General features: G+C 36.4%; 1 protein-coding gene across 1 annotated transcript; it reads left to right on the top strand.

Moving 5' to 3' along the window:
- Positions 1 to 8,009: 8,009 nt before the first annotated feature.
- LOC121426529 (E-selectin-like) lies at positions 8,010 to 25,022 on the top strand. Its single transcript, XM_041622871.1, has 15 exons — positions 8,010 to 8,065; positions 9,319 to 9,445; positions 11,802 to 11,926; positions 13,544 to 13,729; positions 14,816 to 15,001; positions 15,934 to 16,185; positions 16,754 to 16,939; positions 17,519 to 17,707; positions 18,637 to 18,831; positions 19,280 to 19,489; positions 21,494 to 21,712; positions 22,557 to 22,660; positions 23,773 to 23,943; positions 24,391 to 24,618; positions 24,834 to 25,022. The coding sequence occupies exons 3-14, from the start codon at positions 11,917 to 11,919 to the stop codon at positions 24,433 to 24,435; spliced, it is 1,953 nt and encodes a 650-aa protein (XP_041478805.1). The 5' UTR covers positions 8,010 to 8,065; positions 9,319 to 9,445; positions 11,802 to 11,916; the 3' UTR covers positions 24,436 to 24,618; positions 24,834 to 25,022.
- The last annotated feature ends 241 nt before the right edge of the window (positions 25,023 to 25,263 follow it).

The raw sequence follows: 25,263 nt of genomic DNA, 5'->3' as shown, positions 1-25,263 counted from the left end.
GCTTTTGGCAACTCTCTTTTTTATTTAAATATTGGAAAGAAATAGATGAAGAGCCTACCATTGTTCTCTTCATCCATTTCTTTACAATATATATATATATAAATATATATATATATATGGAGGATGTGTTTATTTGTGCGTTCATCATAATTTGATCGTTTTTATTGTTGTTTTAAATATATATGTATGAAGTCTAGGTCCAGTCATGACTACGTTGTTCCAACATCGTAGTTCCCACGAAACAGCATCGTTCACTAGATCCCAACGTTGGTCCAACCAACATGACCAATATCCGCCTGTGTTTATGAATGGATATGACATCCCACATACGATTTTAAGAGTAATATATAGTAACACAACTATCCCTATTCATCGGGTTTGTTTTGAATCGGTTGTCATAACATTTCTTGAAAAGAAAACCCATGTTTTTTAACTGGCATTTAAAAGACCCTAACGACTCCCCTTGGAGAACAATATCAGTTTGCTCCACTTCATCCGAATCCTTGCCCCCCTCGAAGGTCTATCGTTTGATCATGTGAAAAATCCAATGTTTCGGTGGGCTCTTTATCCTTAATATACCATATAAAGAATCATTCACAGGCTTAAATCTTTAACCCGGAGGTGGGGGTATCATGCAATTAATCTGTCTATAATTGTGGTTTCTTGCCCGAGTGATTAGGATTTAGGTTGTCCTCATATTCGAAGATTCTTACCTGATTAATTGATAACTCGAAAATATCCAAGTTGATAATAAAAACCACATCATTGTTCGTCCTTATCTTCATATATTAATTTTTAAAGGATAGCGTGATAACAATGATAAATAAATTCATGTAAAGTGCAAGAAAAGATTCAGGAAGAGCACACAAATACCAAACATGCACATAATCAAGTGAATACCTGCTGGTTGGGTCCTACCAAATGAATCGGCGTTTCTGTTTGTTTTTTATATCAAGTTGCTAAGATGGGTTTATCAGGAGAAATGACAGTAAATATAGAAATTCCACAGTGAAGAATGCGGGGGAAAAGAAGAAGGAACAGGGGGAAAGGATAAAAAAATACCAGAGTAGAACCAAATGGCATTATAGAAATTATATCTGTTATATTGTATTTACTGGTTCAGCCCCCCCCCCATGAAATAAATATAAAAAAAAATCACTGTAAAAACCCCGTCTCATTCAAGCTGTCAACTGTCAACTAATTCGACAAGACACCAATAAAAATGGCCTCCCCTCCAGTTCGCCCCAACGTGCGGAATGGGTTAAATCTAATTCCAAACGACAGTATTCAGCCATGGAATGAATGTCCAAACTGAAAACGACCTATTCTAAGCCCTATCGAAAATCACAATGGTTGCAAAAAGTATAACCGACCAGGGGGCCATTTCATCATAAAGTTGTTCAAAAGTCACTACTGGCAACCCCCTCCAAACACCTTGAATTTCCCCTTTCCCAAACAATGGGAGCGAATCCTCCCTATACTTCCGCCAATAAAAGATTTTGCCTTAGTAATGAGCTTGAGCGTGATCGCGCCCTGACGAACTCTTAAAAAAATAAAGGAGGTCACCTAACCAGGTGACATTAAATTTAGATTAAAGTAGAAAATAGACTGACTATATGAGCATGATGAACGGAAGCTAAAGTTACAGACCCCAGTTGTTGTTTTTTTATTCCAATCACGCGTTCTTTGGTGTTCTAAACTGTATCTTTCGTGCCCTTTGGTGACATGTACAAGGGGAGGGGCATCGCGGTCTAGTCGTTATGACTCTCGTCTGTCAATCTGAGGGATGTTGGTTCGATTCCCATCCATGACGTGTTTTCCTTCAGCAAGAAATTGTGATGCACCCAACCCAGATATGGTTAATGGGTACCGGGTAGGGAGAAATTCCTCCAATGTCAGAGCGCCTGCAGGCTACTGCCGGGGTTTTAATAATAACATTATCTTACTGCGTAGTTAAGTATATACATAAAGAAGTTGCGCGATATAAATCCATTATTATTATTATTACATGATAAAGTAATCATAAATCATGTTTTTAGCCAGGAGGTGTTCTCCTTTTCGGAAAAAATAAATAAAAGAAGGAAAGAAAGGATGAAAGGGAGTAAAGGACGAAAATGTAGAATATGAACAAGAATACGAAAAGGAAAATATGGAATGAAACGTGGGTAGGGAAATTATCAGAAAATTCTTTAAAAAACCCCAGGTAATTATACAGTGCGTATCAAAAAAAAATTTACACTTTGAAAAAGCCCTGGGAATTAAAAAATATACAACATGTGGGTAATTTTTTTACATATAATCTCAGGTTTGGGTCTCCTCAATATAATGAAAGTAAAAGTTTTGACAGAATGTTACACTTGAGTGAACACTGTCCATTTTCGTAAAGCTCGCAGAAATCTGTTTGCGCATAAATGCTCGTTGTGACGCTGTTAATTAAAACAAAATTATTCAGAATTCCTCACAGTCTCTGACGATCGACCAAATGAAAGGCATTGTGGTATCTACATGTATAGGTCTTAAAATAATCAAACTATTACGTCCATTTATTAATCAGTATAATGTATACTCTACCGCGCTTGAATATCACCTTATACCCGGGTGTAGCTGAATCGCCATATGGGTGCTATATAAATGGTTCATCCATTGTGCGCTGATGTTGTAATTTTGCACATTTGTCCAATGAAATTCAACAATCGTAATAATGAGTTTTCTCCCCTACCTTCCATTAGATAAGCTGATAAAAGTCAACAGTTCTTCGATAACATCTATATAATAATGATAAGTATAAGTGGTGCAATTTAATCTTGAATTAAAGAAAATAACATGGAAACTATATAGTCATTATTATCCCCCCGAAGTTAATTCAGCAGGCAAAGAGTTAACGAATAAATTCTACTGGGTATCCATTCATCTCCCATGTGTCGAGTGCAGCACAATATGGATCAGTTCCTTACTGAAGGAAAATACGCCATGGCTGGGATTCGAACTCACGACCCTCTGCTTCAAAGTCCGGATACTACTCCACTGGGCTACAAAGCTCCATCCGATGCTGGTCTGGCTACATTTCTCCTTTATCTGCCGCACTGCGAATACGATATCACTGGATCCTCGTCCACGTCTAAATAAATAACATCTCTAACACCATTGACAGACGTAGATACAGGATTCTGGTTGAAAAATTTCCTGTAAATGAGAGTAGAGAGATTGCACAGTAATTTTTAGGGTGGTCACGACTAGAGCATCTCTCTGTTCCGATAGTACAGATAATTTCCCAGATAAGTTGATAGACATCATAGAGTTTTCTGCATGCATGTAGCTCGGACAGAAAAGTGACCTCTTCATAGTTCACTGATCAAATTTGGTGGATCCCTTACTAATACTAAATAGGGTTGACCGAAGGTTTCACCTTCCTCGTGGCAGACTGTTCAAGATGTACTTTTTAGCATTAATATAATAATCTCTCTGTAGAATAGCAAATAGCTCAACAATTAATAACCCACCCTCCAGGAAGAAATTACTATCCAAATGGGCGATCACTTTGTTTTCCATCAACGTTTATTTTGTTATTTTCACTATTTTTATGATATTTATATATAATCATATTCATATAAAAATTACGCTTTTTATGTTCATATGAAAAATTACGCTTTTATGGTCAAATTCTTTATGAGTGAGGATAAGAAACCCCCTTTTTTATTTTTTTCTCTTACTGCACTTTTCATAAAAAAAAGGGAGTCTGGCTAAGAGCTGAAAAATGATCCATCTCAGTACTTATCTTAGTTTTGACCAGATCAACAAAATGAATTTAAGATAGCTTGTTGGATTGTCGCATTACCTTATTTCATATAATAGTTCTCTTGTATGTTTGCCATTATCGAAATCTATTGTTCTACATGGTAAAATTGCCCTTAAAGCCTGTGTATAGCTTTGGTAAAGGGTCAATAATGTGATTGATAATCGAATATCATCTAATATGACAGTCTTACTGAAGCGTAGAGACCGTTAGATATTTTTCCAACTGCACTTCTCTGAGAAAATTTCAAATATTCAAATCTTGAATATATAGCGCCCTCTCTCGGCGATGCTTGTTTTAAATTAAAAAAATGGGCATTCAAGCACTTACCTTATAAATTTAGTGATTAGATATCCAAAAGTTACAGACAAAGAACATATCTTGAAAGTTTCAGCCCATTCCATGATTTGGAATAGGATTTAATTGAAAGACAAAAACACACAGATATTTTAATTTGATCGGGTGACCCGATCAAGTTAAATTTCCTTGTAAAATCGCAAAATTTATCCTGTAAAACACATTTTCATTTCATATCCTCCACATCATAACTGTTATAGGGCATATCCATTCATATTAGCTAGAAATGAATTGGAATAGTGATAGGTGCATTTTGGTGGATTTACCAAAACTATACACAAGCTTTAAAGATAAATGCCAGTAGTTGAAGTAAACACTGATTTCATGAGAAAGTCTGTAAAACCAAGCTTAATTGTCAGTATATCATTGAGGATCTAGATCTGGTACAGTCACATAAACTGAACTTTGTGAAATCTTGAAATCTACGCTGAAAAATATTCACACTGAAGATCACCAACACAGATAAGCGCACGTGGGACAGTGTATTATTATTGCTTTGAATGTCGTGCCCGACAAAAGACGCTTGGCCCGAATCCTTTGCTTATTTGCTCATTTCTCAGCAATTAAACAATTTCTTCCAGAATCTTTTGGCACATATTCTTTATTCATACAAACTGACACTTTGGTGGTCATTTCATTGGATTTTGTACGAACTCATTTTGATATCGTTACCAAAACTGGCATTTACCTTTAACAACAAATAAAATACATAAAAAAACCCGATGAGATAATTAATGTTTATGAAAAAAAATAATAATTGGGTTGTTTTGATAGAAAGAGTGATTGTCATTATTATCGTTGAAGAACTACTAGCTTGAATAGTTCAATGTTATCTTTCATTCACAGATCCTTTATCCCTGACAGTGCGATATTCCGTTGCCACTCAAACATTTACGAGTATTCTCTACCACTGTGTTGGAAGCTCCTTGCTATAACGTTAGGAATGAAAAAATAATGAACCTCTTTTGAAGTGTCGTGAACGCACTAAACAATGCGTTTGTTTCGGCAGTTCGGAATTCATGTCCTTTAGTCGCAGTCACATTAGCCATTTCAACCCAATGTGTATGCCCTTCATAATAGTGTTTAATATTTGCTCGATGTGGAGCAGGGACCGTTGGTGTGACTTGGACATTACAATTGCTGTGCAGTTACCCCCGTGGAGTTTCCAGATATTCTACTCGTACTACGATATTTCATTGAAACGCCAGTAAACATCTTACAGGATTGCTCAGCGATCGCTCCCCTTCTTTAAATAGGTAACTATCATCACCATTCAACACTTATTTCATTGATTGTCGCTCAAAAAGTGTGATATTACATTATTGAAATGATTGCCATTGACGGAGTACACCGTTGGGTCATCGACTACTCCTCCTAATGTCGAAATAAGTTATGAATTACTGTTTGATGAGTGGAAGTGAATCTTTGTTGGATTTGACAATGAGAATTATTGAAATGGTCATGATTGCTGGGAATTGTTTAGAATTATATGAATACTAATTCTTCTTACCATAATTATTTTATTTAAATCATGTTGAATTACTCAGAAAATTTGTATATTTAATTGATATATCCCGATTTTTAAAAAATTGTTATTATCTGTATGCTTAATGCTATACTGTTATTTAGATGAGGACCATCACAAATTTGAGTTCATTGATTGGCAAAACGATTTACTGTTATCTTATTGGAGACATTGCGAGGAGCTTTAAGGAAGTGTCGTGGTGCAGCGGTCCCGACTCTCGCCTTGTAATCAGGCGGTCGTGTGTTCGAATCCCTCCACGACCTAGCGCCCTTTTGCAAGGCGTCAATCCCCGATAGAATGCGAAAGCCTATGTAGTATAATGCCTAGCAAAGTGGTCTCGTTGGAATGCTCCCCAGGGAGTGAAGATGATTCATACATTGTGTGCGGGCGTGCAAGCATCCGATGACCGGGATGATAATTGCAATGTACATCGCATATAGCTACATACATGTACATGCATATACATACATACATATACATATATATATATATATATATATATATATATATATACATATTATATATATATATATATTATCACACACACACCCACACCCACCCATCAATATTTGGTAAATGCATTTATTGATTCAAAAGTCCACGTACTTGAGCTTTACAACCAAAATAACAAGTGTGCGCGTGTGAGGTAGGGATGCGTGTGCAGGTTAGCCATCTCATAAGTCACCATAACCCTCGTCTTTTTGTACATACAAGTAAATGTAGTTGTTTTAAAAACTTTTTGTGTATGAGGGACACATTACATGTATCTATTGTGACATAAATTTTGTTATTGCTCATTTTGCGCAGGGCCCTGGGAACAATTTTGACCGGTGGTGCTGATGTCAATTTGACAAGCAAATACAAAATAAAGAAAAGAAAAGGGGTGGTGCTGCTTACGGAGAATAATACGCGCAGCACCCCCAAAGAATATCTTGATGGAGCTTTAGCGCCCCAAGAACTGCTGCTACCCAGGGTCATGATTTTGCCTTACGATTGTGCTCTTTAAACCGAGTGTTCGGTGTTTGATTTTCATTTTGTAGAGAGAAAAATGGTGAACAAAGGAAAGTGCATCAATCTTCTCATTTTATTAATGATAGTGATGGCCTTGATTCCAGAAAATGAGGGTACGTATACTAGAAATATCTGACCATGACAATGATGATTTTTTTCAGTTCTTAAATAGCACGTTTAAGTAACGTTATCATTTGTTTCTATGAGTCTTCCAAAGAAACTGCTGATTTGAAAGAGAGACAAAGCTTAGAAGTACTAAAAAGTGCTGGTATTCAGTGGCACATTAAAACAAAATTTTATTATCGTATTGGCCCAGGTTTCGGAAAGGGTTTTTCTTGGGAATGGGCCATAAAACAACTAATATTCGTCGTCGTTTGGGAAGTGAAATCACAGATAACATGTCCATGAATAGGTCTAATAGTGGTCATTCATTTTCTTAGTTTCATATAGGTTATATTTAGTGTGGCCTTAGTTGTACGTCTTTTCAGTTTTCCATGAGTACATTCTTTTTCGGGATGCTTGTTGTCAACCCTAATCAAAAACTTATCTTAAAAATCACTTAAGTGAGGGTCAACCCGAGATCAGCTGATTGCGAGGCCCGAACGCCCAAGAATGTCCCACAAACGACAGCTCCAAAGGAATGAATCTATATCCAGAATGTTTTCGTTGACGATATCGAATGTGTACGGGGATATTGGAAGACTTGGGTACAAAAGGGGACAGAATCGAGAACGACTTTCCCTGGTTACTGAATTGAGGATTTTTGCTTATCGTCATTCGTCTAGATAACGCGAAGGTGTTAATGAGGACAACACTAGAATACCAGAATTTTTTTCATTCACAATTGTTAGGAAAGCTATAAAGAATATTTTCACCAAAGAATCGCATTCTAGGAGCTTTATTTAGTGAATCAGAGCAAAAAGTATGATTTCATGAATAAATTATCATAATTAATTCATATAAAATAAAAATATATGAATTAAGTGAAATTTACCTATGCAACTGCGTAGATTACGTCATTCTCTACCATCATGCAAATTTCGTTGTGATCGCGAAATCCGCCCCCTGGGAATGACAAGAATCGAAATACCCCGGGAGATTTAGATTTAAAGCATTGATTATGGTTATATGATTTATGTGTGTGTGTTGTGATTTTTTTTTCCTTTCCAAATGTTTGTATCGCTGCCAAATATGTGTGAGACCACTAATACAGCTACTCTTTAAAACAAATATTTATTAGACAAATATGTTCAGCACCTTTTATCAAACACTCTTTTTTATTCTTCTTTTATTCTACCCTCCTCCTATCAAATTAGCTTTTTTTCGTCGGCGACGAAGACGAAGGCGAAGTCCTCCACCTCCACCTCCCCCTCCACCAGGTATAAAAAAACACATTTTTGCTTGCTTCAACCGAAAAGAGTGTTAGGGCCTCCATTCTTCAACATTAAATACAAATGAATCTTTTTGCAAATTAAACATTCTCTAAGTTTCGTAATTTATTCTTCTAATTGCTGAAAAGTGAAACATCGCTGTTTTGATTTTTTAAACAATTTTTGACATTTTCTTCAAATTACTTTTGCTGTTTAAATTTGTTTAGTAAAATGTAGTAAAATGAACTTACTTAAGATTGAGGTCAAGTTCTCCTATTGGTCTACAAGGTAGGGCACTGAAATGGTTGTTGGGGAGGATGAAATTGTTCATACAACCACATTTTGGTGAATTACCTCGAAAATAAGATTATCAATCCTACCTATTCAAGGAGGAGTCAAACCATGGTCCGCGTTATGATGAGGAAAACAAAGATTGTTTTTCATATATTTGTATTTATTATACGAAAGAATTAGTGAATGGATGACCTCATTTGGATGCGACATATAGATCCCCATATAACTCTTTCATAAAATGAAGTAAATCTTTGAAACCTCTTAACTTTCTTAATTTACATCCGATTTTGCTGAAATTGTAAGCGGTATGCTAGTTTTTCCTTTCTAATCAATTAAACTTGTTGCTGGTGTGGACTTGCATTTCAGCCTCTTTGGCTTAACGAGCTGTTTGCCAATTTTAAGAAGAAATTTCGAAATTTCACAGCTAAGCATTATTTAAACAAATCCTAATTTCATGTATGGGATCAACATAACAAAATTAATTGAAATTCATTCTAATTTCGTGGGTATGAGCCTGTTTTTAACAGTTCAATTCAATATCCTAAAAAACATATACATTTCCTGTGTACACTTTTCTTTTTTATTGATAGACATTTTCTGTTATATTGCAGAAAAATTCATGAATAACAATTTACAGAAATATTATTTTCTTTTTGGAAAATATGGTGGTTTTGACAGTGTAGCGATATACGGTACAGCGGGGATCTTCGATTCTGGTGACCTGGGTTCGATTCCCAATTGGAGCGCTAGTGCCATTTGGTAAGGCTATAATCTTCATTAACAGGACCCTTGGAGAGGGCTTTAAGCTGTCGCGACGGCTTAAGATCCTCTCCGAGGGTCCTCTGGTTGCCTGCAAGCATTCATGCTTTCTAAGCAATCAGGTAAAAAATCCCACCATTTACCATGACGGTACACGCTCTGAAACTATTACAAACTTCATGCTAATTTCTATTCTGATTCCTCAAAAGATACAACGAACCCAACATTCACTAGTTGTCCTGGAAATCTTGGAAACCAATACACAACTACTTCATCCCGAACCGTGACCTGGAGCACACCAACAGCCTCCGATAACAGTGGATCTGCAACAGTCTCGTATGTATCCAGAGTTTTTGCAAATAAAATCATATGAACGGTCATATCTAAAGATCCAAGATACAGGATTCGTACATTTAGGCATAACTATAACATATAAAAAAACATTTACTCTACATAAACATAATTTCACTAGATAATCGGAAACACAAACTCTATTATCATGATTATGAAATCTGGTAAGGACCCCCCCCTCAAGATAAAAAAGAAAAAAAACTTAATAATTATACTTGCTTATAATTATAGCGCTTAACATGCTTAATACTTACTTTGTCAGAAGTCTCTAAGCGCTCTACAGTATATGCAGCATGATTACCCTGGCTTTAGCAGTGCAGCTGTTACGCGCGCTGCGTTTCAAGGAATAAATTCCTGCCAGGTACCCATTTACCTCACCTGGGTTGAGTGCAGCACATTGTGGATCAATTTCTTGCATTTGTTGGGTATGAAAAATATGTAAAGTTAAAAAAATGCATTGCACAAGAGCAGGCATACACACGCTCAACATATCCATTCACGCACGCACACTCACATTATATACATGTACAGAGAATAGCACATCAGCATGCTATCACAATGAAAAATGTACCGAACTTAATAAATAATTGCAGGGATTAAAAAATAAAAGGCAGGTGTACTTGGGACCAATAGGATTCTGGATTAAGTTTAAATCCGAAAATTATTTTCAATTTCGAGGGATTTGAATTCAAATATTTTGAAATTTAAAACCAATCTTTATTTAAGTTTTTATATCCTTTTCTCTCTCTTGATATCAAAGCGAGATATCGAGTTGGATAATACCTCGCTAATGACACACACATATATACATATATATATGCCTTTTCTCTCTCAGGGATTTTGACAAATTTTAATTGAATCAGGTCTAATTCAAGGAACAATTCATTTTTTAAATAATCTTTGAAAACAAGGTGTAATTATGTAGTGGAATAGTGTTTTATGCAACGATAATCTATTAAATACCATAATCTTATTTTTCAACTGAACGTTTAATAATGTGGATTTTAAGTGTATCATGAATAATGCTGTGTTAATTAATAAATTTATTATCATCAGTTTGTTCTTTCTGAAAAAAAACCCGAATCTTAATCATAGCCGTATCTCTCTATCCTGAGAACCCTTTACTTTAGAGGAAAAAACAAGATGTCCGATTTCATATTCATGCAAACGACATCGAAATTTACTGTACACGCAATGAGGTTCTACAATAGATAAAATTCATTAGAGAAGTTAAACAAAGGGTGTGTCTGGCGTTCATGAGTGGATGATGACTAATAAACTGCAATTGAACAAGGAGAAGAATGTATTTATTGTTGCAGCATCTTCTACGTCGCTCTATAGGCATCACAAGCAGCTACAAGACGCTATACTCAAGATTATTGAACATACCGCTATCGTGATTATGAAATCTTAACCGTCTGTATTTTGTCAGAACTTCAGTTAAATGCAATATACGAAATAAAAGTAACTAAAGAAAGTTCAAGATTTCTGGCTTCCATAATTATAATCACTAGTCCTATCCCATTTAGGAATAAACCACAACTCACTTCTAAATGAAATATCACTTTACGAGCTTTGTTCTCTTCAACTCCTCCAAAATCATGAAAAAGGCAGCATAGCAAAGCTTATGCACTGTTGATCAAAATATGACCATGTTTTCCCTCTCATAAATCATCTCTACTGGCTTCATGTTAATAATTGTATCAGACAAAGACATCAAGACTCACTTGGAAATGTATCAATAATAAAACCAAAAAATAGCTGTTAAACTCACGGCCACATCCAATACGCACACACAATCCGCCACTGGCAATACTGGGGGCGTCGTGGTCTAGTGGTTACGAATCTCGTCTTTCAGTGAGAGGGGCGTGGGTTCGAATCTTTATAATCTATATATATTACATAATCTCTCTCTCTCTCTCTATATATATATATATGTCTATATATTTATATATATATTGAGAGAAGTTTAAATAAATGCAAACAACTTGTGGCAACTCTTTTGTAAATAATAGTTAAACAAATGGAAATGAAAGAACAATAGATGCGTAGCTTCACCGAAGGTTTTTCAGAGCTAACATCCATTCTGAATCAATCAAAGGCTTAAAAAATGCATCCGCCGGCCCGAGAATCGAACCGAGGCCCTAGCTCTGAACGCCAACGTCATAATCACTAGACCACGGAGGCGGGCCAGCATCTAGGCGAGACGGAGTTCAATAAACCGGCAGGAATATTTTCAATCTTTTTATTGATTCTTGTATATATATCGATTCTTTCTTTATTTATATATGAATATACAAAAGTCATCTCCCATTCTCTCATTCATTTTTTTTTACAACAGAAGAGTATCCGGTCAGAGCTCTGGGTCTACATTTTCTGTATCAAACAGTCAATATAACATTCAATACAGAGCAACTGATGGTGCTGGAAATTCTGCCACTTGTGACATAACATTCATGGTTGTAGGTAAATATTTCTTTCTCCGTCTGATTAATACTATCTATATATCTAAAGTTCCAACTTTCTCCCTCTCCTCTCCCTGCATTTAGCTCGGTCCTCTGTATCTTTTCCATTATCTAACTGCATGAAAAGAATAGATATATACATGTATATAATATAAGTGGTGATAAGTAATAATTGATCAAACACATATTGTGACTTTAGTGCTGAAATGAAACGAATTGTTGACAAGATCCCAGATCTCATCATGTCAACATCTTTTGGAAGAGATGATGAGATGACAAAATCCGGGATCTCATCACGTTGACATCTTTTAGAAGAGATGTTGAGATGACAAGATCCCGGATCTCGTCATGTCGTCATCTTTTAGAAGAGATGATGAGATGACAAGATCCCGGATCTCATCATGTCAACATCTTGTAGAATAGATGATGAGATGACAAGATCCAGGATCTCATCATGTCGACATCTTTTAGAAAAGATGATCAGATGAAAAGATCCCGGATCTCGTCATGTCGAGATCTTTTAGAAGAAATGGTCAGATGACAAGATCTTCGATCCATGATCATGTCATCTAATCATCTTTTCTTAAAGATGTAGACATGACGAGTTACGAGATCATGACATCTGATCATCTCTTCCGCTGGATGTAGACATGACGAGATCCAAGATCTTGTCATCTGATCATCTCTTCTACAAGATGTCAACATGATGAGATCCGAGATCTTGTCATCTCATCATCTCTTCTAAAAGATGTTGACATGATGAGTTCCGGGATCTTGTCATCTCATCATCTCTTCTAAAAGATGTTGACATGATGAGATCCGGGATCTTGTCATGTCGTCATCTTTTAGAAGAGATGATGAGATGACAAGATCCCGGATCTCATCATGTCAACATCTTGTAGAATAGATGATGAGATGACAAGATCCAGGATCTCATCATGTCGACATCTTTTAGAAAAGATGATCAGATGAAAAGATCCCGGATCTCGTCATGTCGAGATCTTTTAGAAGAAATGGTCAGATGACAAGATCTTCGATCCATGATCATGTCATCTAATCATCTTTTCTTAAAGATGTAGACATGACGAGTTACGAGATCATGACATCTGATCATCTCTTCCGCTGGATGTAGACATGACGAGATCCAAGATCTTGTCATCTGATCATCTCTTCTACAAGATGTCAACATGATGAGATCCGAGATCTTGTCATCTCATCATCTCTTCTAAAAGATGTTGACATGATGAGTTCCGGGATCTTGTCATCTCATCATCTCTTCTAAAAGATGTTGACATGATGAGATCCGGGATCTTGTCATCTCATCATCTCTTCTACAAGATGTCAACATGATGAGATCCGGGATCTTGTCATCTCATCATCTCTTCTAAAAGATGTTGACATGATGAGATTCGGGATCTTGTCATCTCATCATCTCTTCTAAAAGATGTCGACATGATGAGATCTAGGATCTCGTCATCTTATCTTTTGCTATCAAGATGTCGACTTCCCGAGATAATTATCTCAACATCTCGGTGGCACTTTTAAGCTTCCATAGTATAGTGACAAGCACGGTTGTAATGGCTGTTTGGATAAAACTGTCTCCGTCACTTATTCAAAGGTATCCGTTGCAGCACCTTGTCAGCCCCTTCTCATGGTAGTGTGGGATGCACCAACACCAACTTCATTTCATCTCTCTGCACCATCTCCTGTGACCTGGGATATCATGTTGTTGGCTCCAAGAATAGAACATGCTTACAATCGGGGAACACTGGATACTGGAATGGCTCAACGACGACTTGTTCACGTAAGGTCTTGATGGTTGAATATTGCAGTGTCTGTCAATTAGTGATGTAGTCATATTTCCCCTACGGTGTCCGCAGGGCGAGTCGAAAAACAGCCATTTTACGGATTTCTATACGAACCATATCCAGGTAGCTGGTAAAAATAATGAGAAAAGCGGCATTTTTTACTCGTCGTACGGCCATCGTTGGCGAAATGTTACTGCGCCATTAGCTAGGGGTGATTCCTCTTGACATGTTAAAGGTATTATTTAACTTTGTGAGCTGCCGATTTAAAAAATTCTCGAACCAAGATGAAACATGTGTACAAGTGCATGTATTAGAACTAATAAACCCTGAAAACAACCATTATTGAGAATGAAAAGCTAAAACTACAAGGCAAACCCCGATTTTGTAAATAGGCGTCTTATAGACACCTAAATAGTACACATAAGTGTATGGGATGAAATTAAGATGGTGTTTCCGGTCACTTTATATTTCAATTTTTGAAGCACTAAATAATCATTTTCGAACGCAATTTTTTCTGTGCTTCATTTTTGTAACATATCACAGACACAGGTGACAATTGTGACCTTCTAGCTCAGATTTTTTAAAAGTCAAACAATGTTAACCAATCACTTTAAAGTTGAATTAAGGACGGAAATGTTATCGGTAAATTTGATAAGCAAAGTAAATGTCAAATTACATATCTATATATCACACGCCCCATGCATACATTGACTGTTCACATCTTTCCATCAAGCCTTATAACGTCTGAATTCGAGCTACATGAGTAGATAACATTACTGTTACTGAATAATTTTTTTTGACAAAGTGTACCATGATTTTATCACGCTGTAAAACATAGCTTATAGTGGCAACCGCTGGAACCTTCTTGAATAGTAAGAGAAAATACAACATTGTTCATTGTTTGGTCAGAGACATACTCTATGTATAAGACTTGTTAATAAAAAAAATAGAATATAATCAGGTTTAATTCCAGGAAAAATTCATTTTTTTAAATAATCTTTAAAAACAAGGTATGATTATGTATTGGAATAGTGTTCTTATATAACGATAATCTATTAAATACCATAATCTTATTTTTCAAGGAACCACATGTAATTCGTTAAGTGCCCCGGAGGATGGTGCACTGAGCTGCACGGATGGTTGGTATTTTGGCAGTTCATGCTCGTTCTCGTGCAACTCTGGCTACACCCTCCAAAACTCACAGCCGACATTGACTTGCCTGCAGAATGGCGTGTGGTCTTCTTCTGAAGAAAGCATGTTGTGTTCAGGTAATGTATCAATTCAGATTTACATCATCCACTTTCAGTACTCACAAAATTAGAGTAATTGAAGATTTAGTGCCTTTATTATTTTATTGTTAGATATTTCTCGGAGAATGGGGTAAAGAAACATTGGTGCTGGTAGGATCCCCTTTTAATAACTTGTAAACACTGCGAATAGCTTTATATCCATACTTGTCCTCCTGGTGGGATGTGCCCTAGCACTACGTAGAACAGTAGTCAGTCCAATAACTTTTTCAGCAGTGATAAGCAGGGGATGTTGTCTACCACTTGGGACTTGGCTGACACCCTTGGGTGTGTAAGTATGTGTTTCACTGCTGTGGTGCACTCCGCCATTGTTGACCTTACGAGACTAAAGAGTTTTAATGTATCTTCTCCGACATCGCTTGAGTCTGATGCTGCATATCGATGATAATGGGCCAAAATGTCTGGCAGGAGGACCTCGACTGAGGATTCAGCTGTTCTGGAGGACATTTCCCTGCACAAGATGTGTTTTGATTATCTCGTCATATTCCACAACGATTCGTTTTTATATGAAGTGCAGGAAATATTGCAGGAGTTGAGCGCCGATGGAATGACATTTTTTTTTTAACATTTAGGGGAAAATTATTCCGGTCAAATTATTTTGATAAAGATGTTGCGCTAAATGGACATGATATTTCGAAAAGGGGAATTAATTGTTTTATTGGGTTTTTAAAATGAAGTTATTTCTAAGGCAAACAATAAATCAGATATAAACTGCACGCATGTCCAAAATATATCGCCACAATCGGGAGTAATTTCCACACCCTTTATTTCCAAGCCCACCAAACTCCCTAATAATTTTAGTTGTACAACATAACCTGTCATACCCCACGCCCTTTTCTCCGAGAAAGTTTAATGTACTTTTTCATGAACACAGTCCTATTCTTTCCATTCAGACGTCCAAGCACCAACCATTACAGGGTGTCCTGTCTCACAGTCGGTTATTGCTCCACCTCTGGAAATATCTGCCGTTGTGACATGGAACACACCAACGGCGTCGGACAACTCTGGAGAGTCAATCCCTGTCATCCAAGAACAGGGTCCTGTAACTGAGAGTGCACTTCAAGAGGGCGATCACATGATTGCGTTCACTGCAACGGATAGTTCAGGAAACAAAGGAACTTGCACTTTCACTGTAACTGTTTCAGGTAGGGGATGAATCATGTGATTACACCAAAGGATAATGAGAAGACGTGAAAGAAATTACATTTTGTTGAAAATGTGACAATTTTCCTAAAAGTTGATAGTACGTTGATAAATTGTGTATGTACAATTACGTATCATTCATTAAAGTTGAGCAGAACGAAATCCTTAGTATAAGAACGAAAACTGCCTATTGAGTTTCATACACTCGAACATGAGGCGTGCTTATTGCGCTACCCCTATTAAAACTCTCATAACGGCAGGTCCGAAGAAAAATGTTCTACCTCCCAAAAAATATGAAATGTTCCAACAAAAAGAAAATGATATTGGCCTTAGTTAAATTGCAGGTCTTCGTTTTCCATCCAAAGTTCAGTTGGTTCATATTGGAGGTCAGAGTTAAAGTAGACCTACTCACAGGTTGTTATTTAAATATTTATCAAACATAACAATGAAGCTATTTACAGTGAATACAAGTTGGGGGTTTTAATGTGAGGAAAACTATTCAAACAAGAGTCACAACGAGTTATAACCTTTGCTGTGACGGTCATATACGTCCATCGTTGTTTTTGGCAGTGGTACGTTGCACTGGCCCTTCTGCTGAACTACCTCTTCAAGTTAGTTGCCTGCACGGTAACCTCCGCGGATCTGAGTGTACCTTCAGTTGCAGTGTTGGGTACCTTCTTCAAGGGCCAAAGACTAGTCAGTGTTTACTGACAGGTTCGCATGGAATGTGGGACCGTGAAACACCTACTTGCCAAAGTACGTTGTTTGTTGTTTTACGGAGTGAGGGGGGGGGGGGGGGGCTGAATAAAATGAAATGTCTATGTATACGTCTTTCTTCCCCCTTATTTTCTTTTTATAATAAAGCACTAATTAAGAATGGAATTGACTGAAAAGGGAAGGATATTATGTTTGTATCTAGCTTCTCGGTATACAATTACTGAATTTGCAAAGAGGATCCTTTCAAAAATAAAAATAATATTGATAGATGGCGCTAGATATCAATATATACAAAATTCACCTGTGCACATGTGTTCTGCAGCCAAAACACAAAAAAATTCTTTAAGAAAATACAGAAATGCATTCATCTGGGTGATAACGTTTCTTCGAAATTGTATTTGTATATTTTCGAAGCATTGTGTTATGTTCTTTAGTTTACCATTTGTCATCAGACCTTTATCCTGAATTGCATCTGTGTGTCTTTTCATTGCATATGACTGTATCCGCTTAAATAGCTGTTCACTCCATTGTTCAAGTATAAAATTAGCATTGTCCTTCTTATTGACGGTTGGGTTGTACAGGAATTTACACATTTTCCCGATTTGTAATCTGCACTAGTTTCTCAGTGTGAAGATCCACCATTGTTAGAAAACGGTGGGCTGAAAGGAGATTGCAACAGGGACTATAGTTCGACCTGCTATTTTGAATGCGATGTTGGATATGAGATCAACAATGGTGCTCTTACTTGCCTCGCTCAACCCGATTCCACAACTGTATCCTGGCATGGAGAATTGCCACGGTGTTCCAGTAAGTATCGTTATTAGGTTGTACTGTTTATCTGTAATTCCTTGCATTCCATTAGTCCTGTATTCGCCTTATAAAACGAGTAACCTTCCTTTTTTATTGTACTTTCCTTTGTTTTCATATTTAGATGAAGATTAGTAAAAGATGATTTTAAAATGGGGGCAGAGCTAATCACATGAAAACAACCATACTTTCATTTTGATAATAACTGCCATTCATCAGAAATTCCAATTAAACGAGTGCAATACATACTAATTTCACATTCCCTCTTATGAGAAATAATCTCCCATTTCAAACAGCTACCCTTTTTAAAATTCAAATCATGTACTAAAAACTGTCTCCAAAATTTACCAGATTATGTAAATTTCTTTATACGTCATTAAATATAATTATAATGGATTTTCTTTATGACAATGATTTGTATAGTAATTAATGTTTGTTATTGCATGAAAATGATTTGCATTATACTCTACGTTCAGTTGGAAATAAAAATGAATTTGAATTTGTCGAATTATGATAAACTGTATCTTAGTTATTAAATCTAAGATACATTTACATGACACACGGGGAGAATCATTTGGCTCCATGAAAAATACTTAGTAATAATATGATAATAATCATACTTTTATCCCAAGATACCCAATTCAGCTCTTATGAATTATTTTTTCGCGGGCCCTTTATAAAACAATGTTATTATTACCATTCTCCATTCCAAAACGTCGAGCGCCAAATTATAAGGCAGAAGGTCCAGTCTTAAAGTCTTTGGTATGACTAAGGCGAGAAGCGATTTTTTTTCCCGTCATTACTTGTGTATCCGACGCGAGAGGGCAGTATACCGTAGCCGTAACTTTTTTTAATGAATAAGTCGAAATGAATATATAATAGATTTTCCCTCCAGTTTGTTAGTTTGTTACCCATCGTTATATCCACAGGGATCTACTGCACGAAGCCCCATTTAACCATTGGTCTTGAGATCACAGTGTCTTCTGATTGTCCGTCGGGAAGCCAGGTGCCATCAGGAAACCACTGCCAGTTCGTTTGCTCAGAGGGATACCATCTTCAAGGAAATGGAGATTTGATGTGCCAAGAAGATCGTACCTGGAGCAGGGCCATCCCTACTTGCCATTGTAAGAAAATGGATGTAACACTAAACGGATGTTAAAGACACAAAGTTGATACACAGGTCCATTCCATTTCAAATGGAGGGGGAAAATGAGGAATTGCAAAGTAATGATTATTTATAAGTATCAACTATTTACATAGACTCATTAAATTGAATGATATCTTTTTTGCAGATTATTTTTTGTAAGTAAGATGCACATACGTTTAATCAAATGATTATATGCAATTAAGTTTTTGTAAAATATACCAGTGACAATTACGACATTTAGAATTTGTTCATGGTATATGGTCTATTTAATATGAGAATGGGCAAAACACATTTTACAGCTAAATTCATTGAATTTATAGATAAAGTAATTAGTTATCTTGGAGGATAAATTTTAGCAAATAGGCTAACATTTTTTTCTTGTCATGGACATTTCATCGACAAGAAATTATCGATTTTGTTTGTAGTAATCACATGTAAGGTCGCTGACATAGAGATCCCAATGAACGCTTTGCTAGAAGGCTGCGAGGTCGAACGTGTAAACTACGGGAAACTTTGCACACTTTCTTGTCAAGAAGGTTATGAAGCTACAGGACTTAATAAGTCTACAGATATGAAGTGCTCTGGCGATGGAGATGACGTTGGAACTTGGTCTGGTGATTCTATTAAATGCAACGGTAATGTTTTACTCTCCATTGTCAATACCTTTGGTCTCCTTGGAAAACCACCACTAATGCCCATCTTGTTAAAGGTCAAGTCCATCTCAGAAAAATGTTGATTTGAATCAATAGAGAAAAACCAGACAAGCACAATGCTGAAAATTTCATCAAAATCGGATGCAAAGTAAGAAAGTTGTGACATTTTAAGGGTCAAGTCCACCTCAGAAAAATGTTAATTTGAATCAATAGAGGAAAATCAGACAAGCACAATGCTGAAAATTTCATCAAAATCGGATGTAAAATAAGAAAGCTATGAAATTTCAAAGTTTCGCTTATGATTAACATAATAGTTATATGAACGAGCCAGTTACATCCAAATAAGAGAGTCATCCAATAGTTAGTGAGTGATGTCACTCACTCACTATTTCTTTTGTTTTTATTGTTTGAATTATACAATATTTCGATTTTTTACGAATTTGACGATTAGGACCTCCTTGCCTGAAGCACAAAATGTTTAAATAATGAAATTCCACGTGTTCAGGGAGGAATGAAACTTCATTTCACATGACAATGACGAGAAAATAAAAATATTTCATATTTCATATAACAAAATACCAAAAAAACTAGTGAGTGAGTGATGTCATCAGTTCCTCATTTGCATACCGACCGAGATGTGCATATAACTGTTTTGTGAAATGAAGCGAAACTTTAAAATGCCACAACTTTCTTATTTTACATCCGATTTTGATGAAATTTTCAGTGTTATGCTTCTTGAATTTTTCTCTTTTTATTCAAATCAAGTTTTTGTTGGGATGGACTTGTCCTTTAAAGAACAACAAAGAAGTCTTTGCCGAAAATCGGTGTATCAAAACAGCAGTTTAGTCTCCGATTCTGGACAAACGACACATTTGGTACTTTTCACCAGGGGCCCGTTGCAGAAAGAGTTGCAATCGATCGCAACTCTAAAAATCATGCGCAACTTGATTTTCAACCAATCAACAGTGCGCATTTGGGAGTTGCGATTGATTTTTTGACTTGCGTTTTAAACGCAACTCTTTCTGCAACGGACCCCTGCTCTGAAACTGGGGCAAAACTGCTGTTTCGGTTCATCAATTTTCGACAAAGCTTTTGTTTTATCTGTGTCATTTGACGGACATTTGATAATACATTTACTCAGTTCTTGAACCTTTCGTACGTCGCTGAGCAAATAAGCTCTCGTACGGTTTTATACACCTAAACAAAACTAACAATTCATGTTCTCTGAATGATACATGATTTATAATATGCCGAATTTTGCCTGTATAACGTTCAAACGGAGTGTGTGAAATAAAGAAGAAAAAAGGATTATTTATCCCCAACTGTACAACAAAATTAACCCTATTATAATCTTACCACACTCGGTTCAAGTCGTTGACCCATAACAATCGCTGATTATTGCTGAAACTTTTAATGAAGGGATTCCTTGACAGTCTAATCGATGAACCTCATAATCTTTCTGCAACTGGTCTCACAGGCGCCGTCCAAAATGTCAAATGCATATACGGTAGCCATATTACCCTGTTGAAGACGTCTTCATTCCGTTGGAACCTTGTGGAATTATATCTCACAGTTGAATCGGATCATGATTCATTAGTCTCAGACCAAAAGAATGACTTAATCACACAAAGTAATGCTAAATGATTTCGACTAAAACAGTTTTATATGGAATATGAAAAAAAATACTAATGCTTTAGAACATAGAATGAGGAGGAAGTTGTTTGTTTATATTTTAATTGTGTTTGTGTTGTATTGGTTTTTGCATATTTACTCACTCGGTGGGTATTTCATAAAGCTGTTCGTAAAGTTACGAACGACTTTACGCACGACTGGAACATGCTCTTAGGTCTTAACTCAATTACATGGGGATACAACGTAGCACAAGAAGGGATCACCAGTCGTTCGTAAATTCATTCGTATCTTACGAACAGCTTTATGAAACACTCACCCGGTACTTTAGTAAGCTTATACTTTTGATCCAAACAGTGGTAACCTGCCCCGCCCCAATAGCGGAGGAAAATGGCGTCACCCCGTTCACTGTGGAATGCTCCTACAATGATGAACCAACTACATTATCCGATAGGCAGAATTATTCTACTTCATGCCTCTTTGAATGTGTAGAAGGGTACTCATTAGTTCAAGGATCTTCTGTAAGAGTTTGTTTGGCATCGGCAGAATGGGATGGAACTCCGGTATCATGCAAAGGTGTGTGAATGCGTGTTTCGTTTCTCTTCTAGATCTTAAAGGTTATCAAAAAGCATTGGTCTCCGTTGCTGCCTATAGGTGTCACACCTGTAGAGATTACTCCTTATAAACGTAAGGATAAATCTAGGGAAAATAAAATTTGCTACCAGTTGATTATAAGTATCTGGAATTTCATATCTGAGCAGAAAATGATATGTCGACTGGCACATTCCGAAAAACTGGTCACTAAAGTATACACAAAATTCTGTTAATCTACATTGTTACCGAATGCAGTTGCAATGCATTTTATTGAAAGTTCTCTTTTCGTTTTGCCGATTTCTTTTATTTGGGGAAATTTTTTTTTACACTTTAGTGCAAACGTTGTCAGTGTTCGCACAAGCATCAATAAATATCGATTTATTTGACATTATCTGATAATGGAAGAGATAATAAAACAGCTAGAAACGGCAAAAATGAAATTATTACAGGTTGTGCAATATTGCAACGTACATTTTCTTACAAAGTGTACTGTGCGAGAAAACGATTAACCGGGAAAATATTTTTTCCATTTGCTTCATTATTTAGTTTTATATTATATAGTATTATATATATATAAATATATATATTGATATATCTCTTGATGAAGGACTAGTACCCGGAAGCTTGACCAAGACTGGTATTGATCTTGCTACGGCCCCCTCCATACTCTTGATCTCAAAGATAATTATGAAGGAGACCCATTTACCACGTCACCACCAAGATTGATCACACCTATACGCACACACACTCACATACACCCTCAGATCCCCCAATATATATATATATATATTTATACACCCTTTATTAAAGTCTTCTTCTTTTCTAGATATGATGCCACCTGATCTTATCTGTCCTGCTGATGTGGTGCTGACAGCTGGACGAGGGCTGACATCAGTTGAGATACCATGGAGTCAATGGGAACCGATTTTGGTCAGTCACTGTCAAGGTTAAGCCTTCCGTGATATGAAATTTTTATTCATATATTCTTGTCATTTTCAGTGACGGAGAAACTTATATCAATTTATTCACCCGACATTTAGTGATACTATAGGTCTAAGTGTATATACATAAAGACAGGAATGATTTGTGAACGTAAGGTATTTAACACCTTAGTTTTTAGGAAATAGTATTGGCACTATAATCAATCCATAACAAATATCAGTTATTACAAAAGACTCTCCTTCAAACTCGTACTGAATGATATTCGAAGAACAATTTACGATTTGCGAGCGTCATCCCTACTTTTTGTTTAAGTGCACTTAAATATACATATTACATAATATGCCTTGTAGTGTTGATAACAAAATTCTAAGTAGTTTAAAGCTCGCTGACTTACCCGAGTAAGTCTATGTTGATTATCATTGAAGCCTTCAGTACTAAATTACCATCTTCCTAAGATAATCCTTGTTCTTACTCGAAAAGTAGCATGTCTTAATAAACCTATGTCTTACGTTGTATGATTATGTCATACTGTCTTTATGTACTTTATTAAACACAGATTATTTATTAGAAGATACATCATAGATTCACTTATCCGGGAGGAAGGGATATTATTCCAGGTTGCAATAACAGTGGCCTCTCATCAAACATGTAAACAAAATTAGCAATAATTATTATAAAAGTAGTATTATTAGTGATAAAATTGTTAACAATAATAGTAGTACGGAACTTACGGAAGGTCATGTTTCAGCCGAGGAATGCAGTGAAGGTGACTGCTCATCGTGAATACGACAATTTCCCTAGACAGTGTGCAAGACAAAAATAATAACTTTGGGATTGAGTTAGTCGATATGATTTCACGTTTTTCTTTCTTTAACTTTTTAATATATCAGAACAACAATACAATGTGTTCTACATATCAAATTAAAGTCAACGTAGATCCAAGCACACTTTATTTGATAAGTTTGAATATATTATGTGTAGGGGGTTACGAAGAGTACAGCTCAATCACCTCAATGGCACGGTTTGGTAGGGTTCATGAGTATACATTGCAATATCTTAACAAAAAAGCAAAATGCCCCGTGTATTAATCATTTCTGCAGGCCATCGACCTCGGAATACATATTGAGGCAAGTCTGTTCAGTATTGATGCCAAGGAAGTAGGTGATGTCCGCCCATCATCGTTGAGAGAAGGTAGCCACACTCTCTTGTTTATCGGGCAACAGACGCGTCTGAGAATGAGGCCGATTGCTCCTTTTCTGTTACAGCCAGAGGTAATGAACCAAATATCTGTCGTTCAAATGGCAACGAGAAACGAGTGGAACGTGTAAAATGTTGTACTTTGCCTCTCAGATAATCAGTTCCATTATTGTAATGCAATCGGTAGCTTTTTTTTTGTTTTTTCTCATTAACCTGCATAAGAGAGTCACCGGTACAAGGAGTATAGTGTTTAGGGTCGTTGACGTTAATCAGCCTGCATCACATCATGTGATAATAATATTGAAAATCATCATCATCATATCATCATCGTATCCATGATGATAATGATGGCGATAAGAGCAACAAAAAAAACAACAACAAAAATGATAATAGTAATAATGATAATAATAAATTGACTCATATCGCGCGAAATCAACTATTTAGAGTGTCGGAAGCGCCTCTGAGGAAGTTTTAAAGAAACTCGAGAATTGAATAGAAATGTCTTTGGGTTTTGTTTGCAGTCTGCAGATGTGCACCACTGCCGATACCTGAGAACAGCATCGTAGCGTTAGAGTCAGGAGATGGGTCTTGCAGTACTGGAGTTGTGTATGGATCCGTTTGTACCATTATCTGCGAGATTGGTTACGAACTGTCAACGGGGGACATCTCTTTGAGCAGAACCTGCGATATTACGGATTCTGATCAGAGCTGTGATGCAACATGGAGTGGCCAAAATCCTGTCTGTGAAAGTAAGGTTAACAAATCAATAAGCTAATATTTATTAATATTATGAGGTTGAAGTGTGACACGATCGGCAGCGTTCTAGTTGAATATATGAAAGATTTCTCACTGATTGTTCTAATTTTTTATGCCTTTTGGCATTAATATCGGTTCTTTCTTTAATTTAGGAATTCATTAAAATCAGATCTGCAATGTTCATGTTGTATTATTACTTCATTTACAGTTATAAGGTGTAACACTCCTAGTGTTACAAATGGCGTTTTGGATTGTTCACCATCAACCCAACCTAGCGTGACCTATCTCACATCTTGTGAGTTTTCGTGCAACCCTGGCTATAGGACACCTTCTGGTGAAGAGACCCGTATACGTACATGTCAGGCAGACACTACCTGGAGTGGGGAAGAATTCCAATGAACTGGTACATGTAACTTAAACTTTCGACAGAGTTTTGTACATCTTCATTCTAAAAAGGTTATGTAGCCCAACAAACTCATTCAATACGAACCGCTGTGTCCTGAAAGTCCTGAATCATCCAGCAATGCTGGAGTAATTTTTTCTACATCAAATACACATCATATCTTTTGTAATAGGCAGTGATTACAGTTTTAGAAATGCACTCTGATACAATGAAAAAAAAAATGGTTAGTTAGATT

Source organism: Lytechinus variegatus, chromosome 13, assembly GCF_018143015.1.
Source record: "Lytechinus variegatus isolate NC3 chromosome 13, Lvar_3.0, whole genome shotgun sequence".
NCBI classification, from domain to species: domain Eukaryota; kingdom Metazoa; phylum Echinodermata; class Echinoidea; order Temnopleuroida; family Toxopneustidae; genus Lytechinus; species Lytechinus variegatus.
This window is presented reverse-complemented; position numbering and strand designations above follow the sequence as displayed.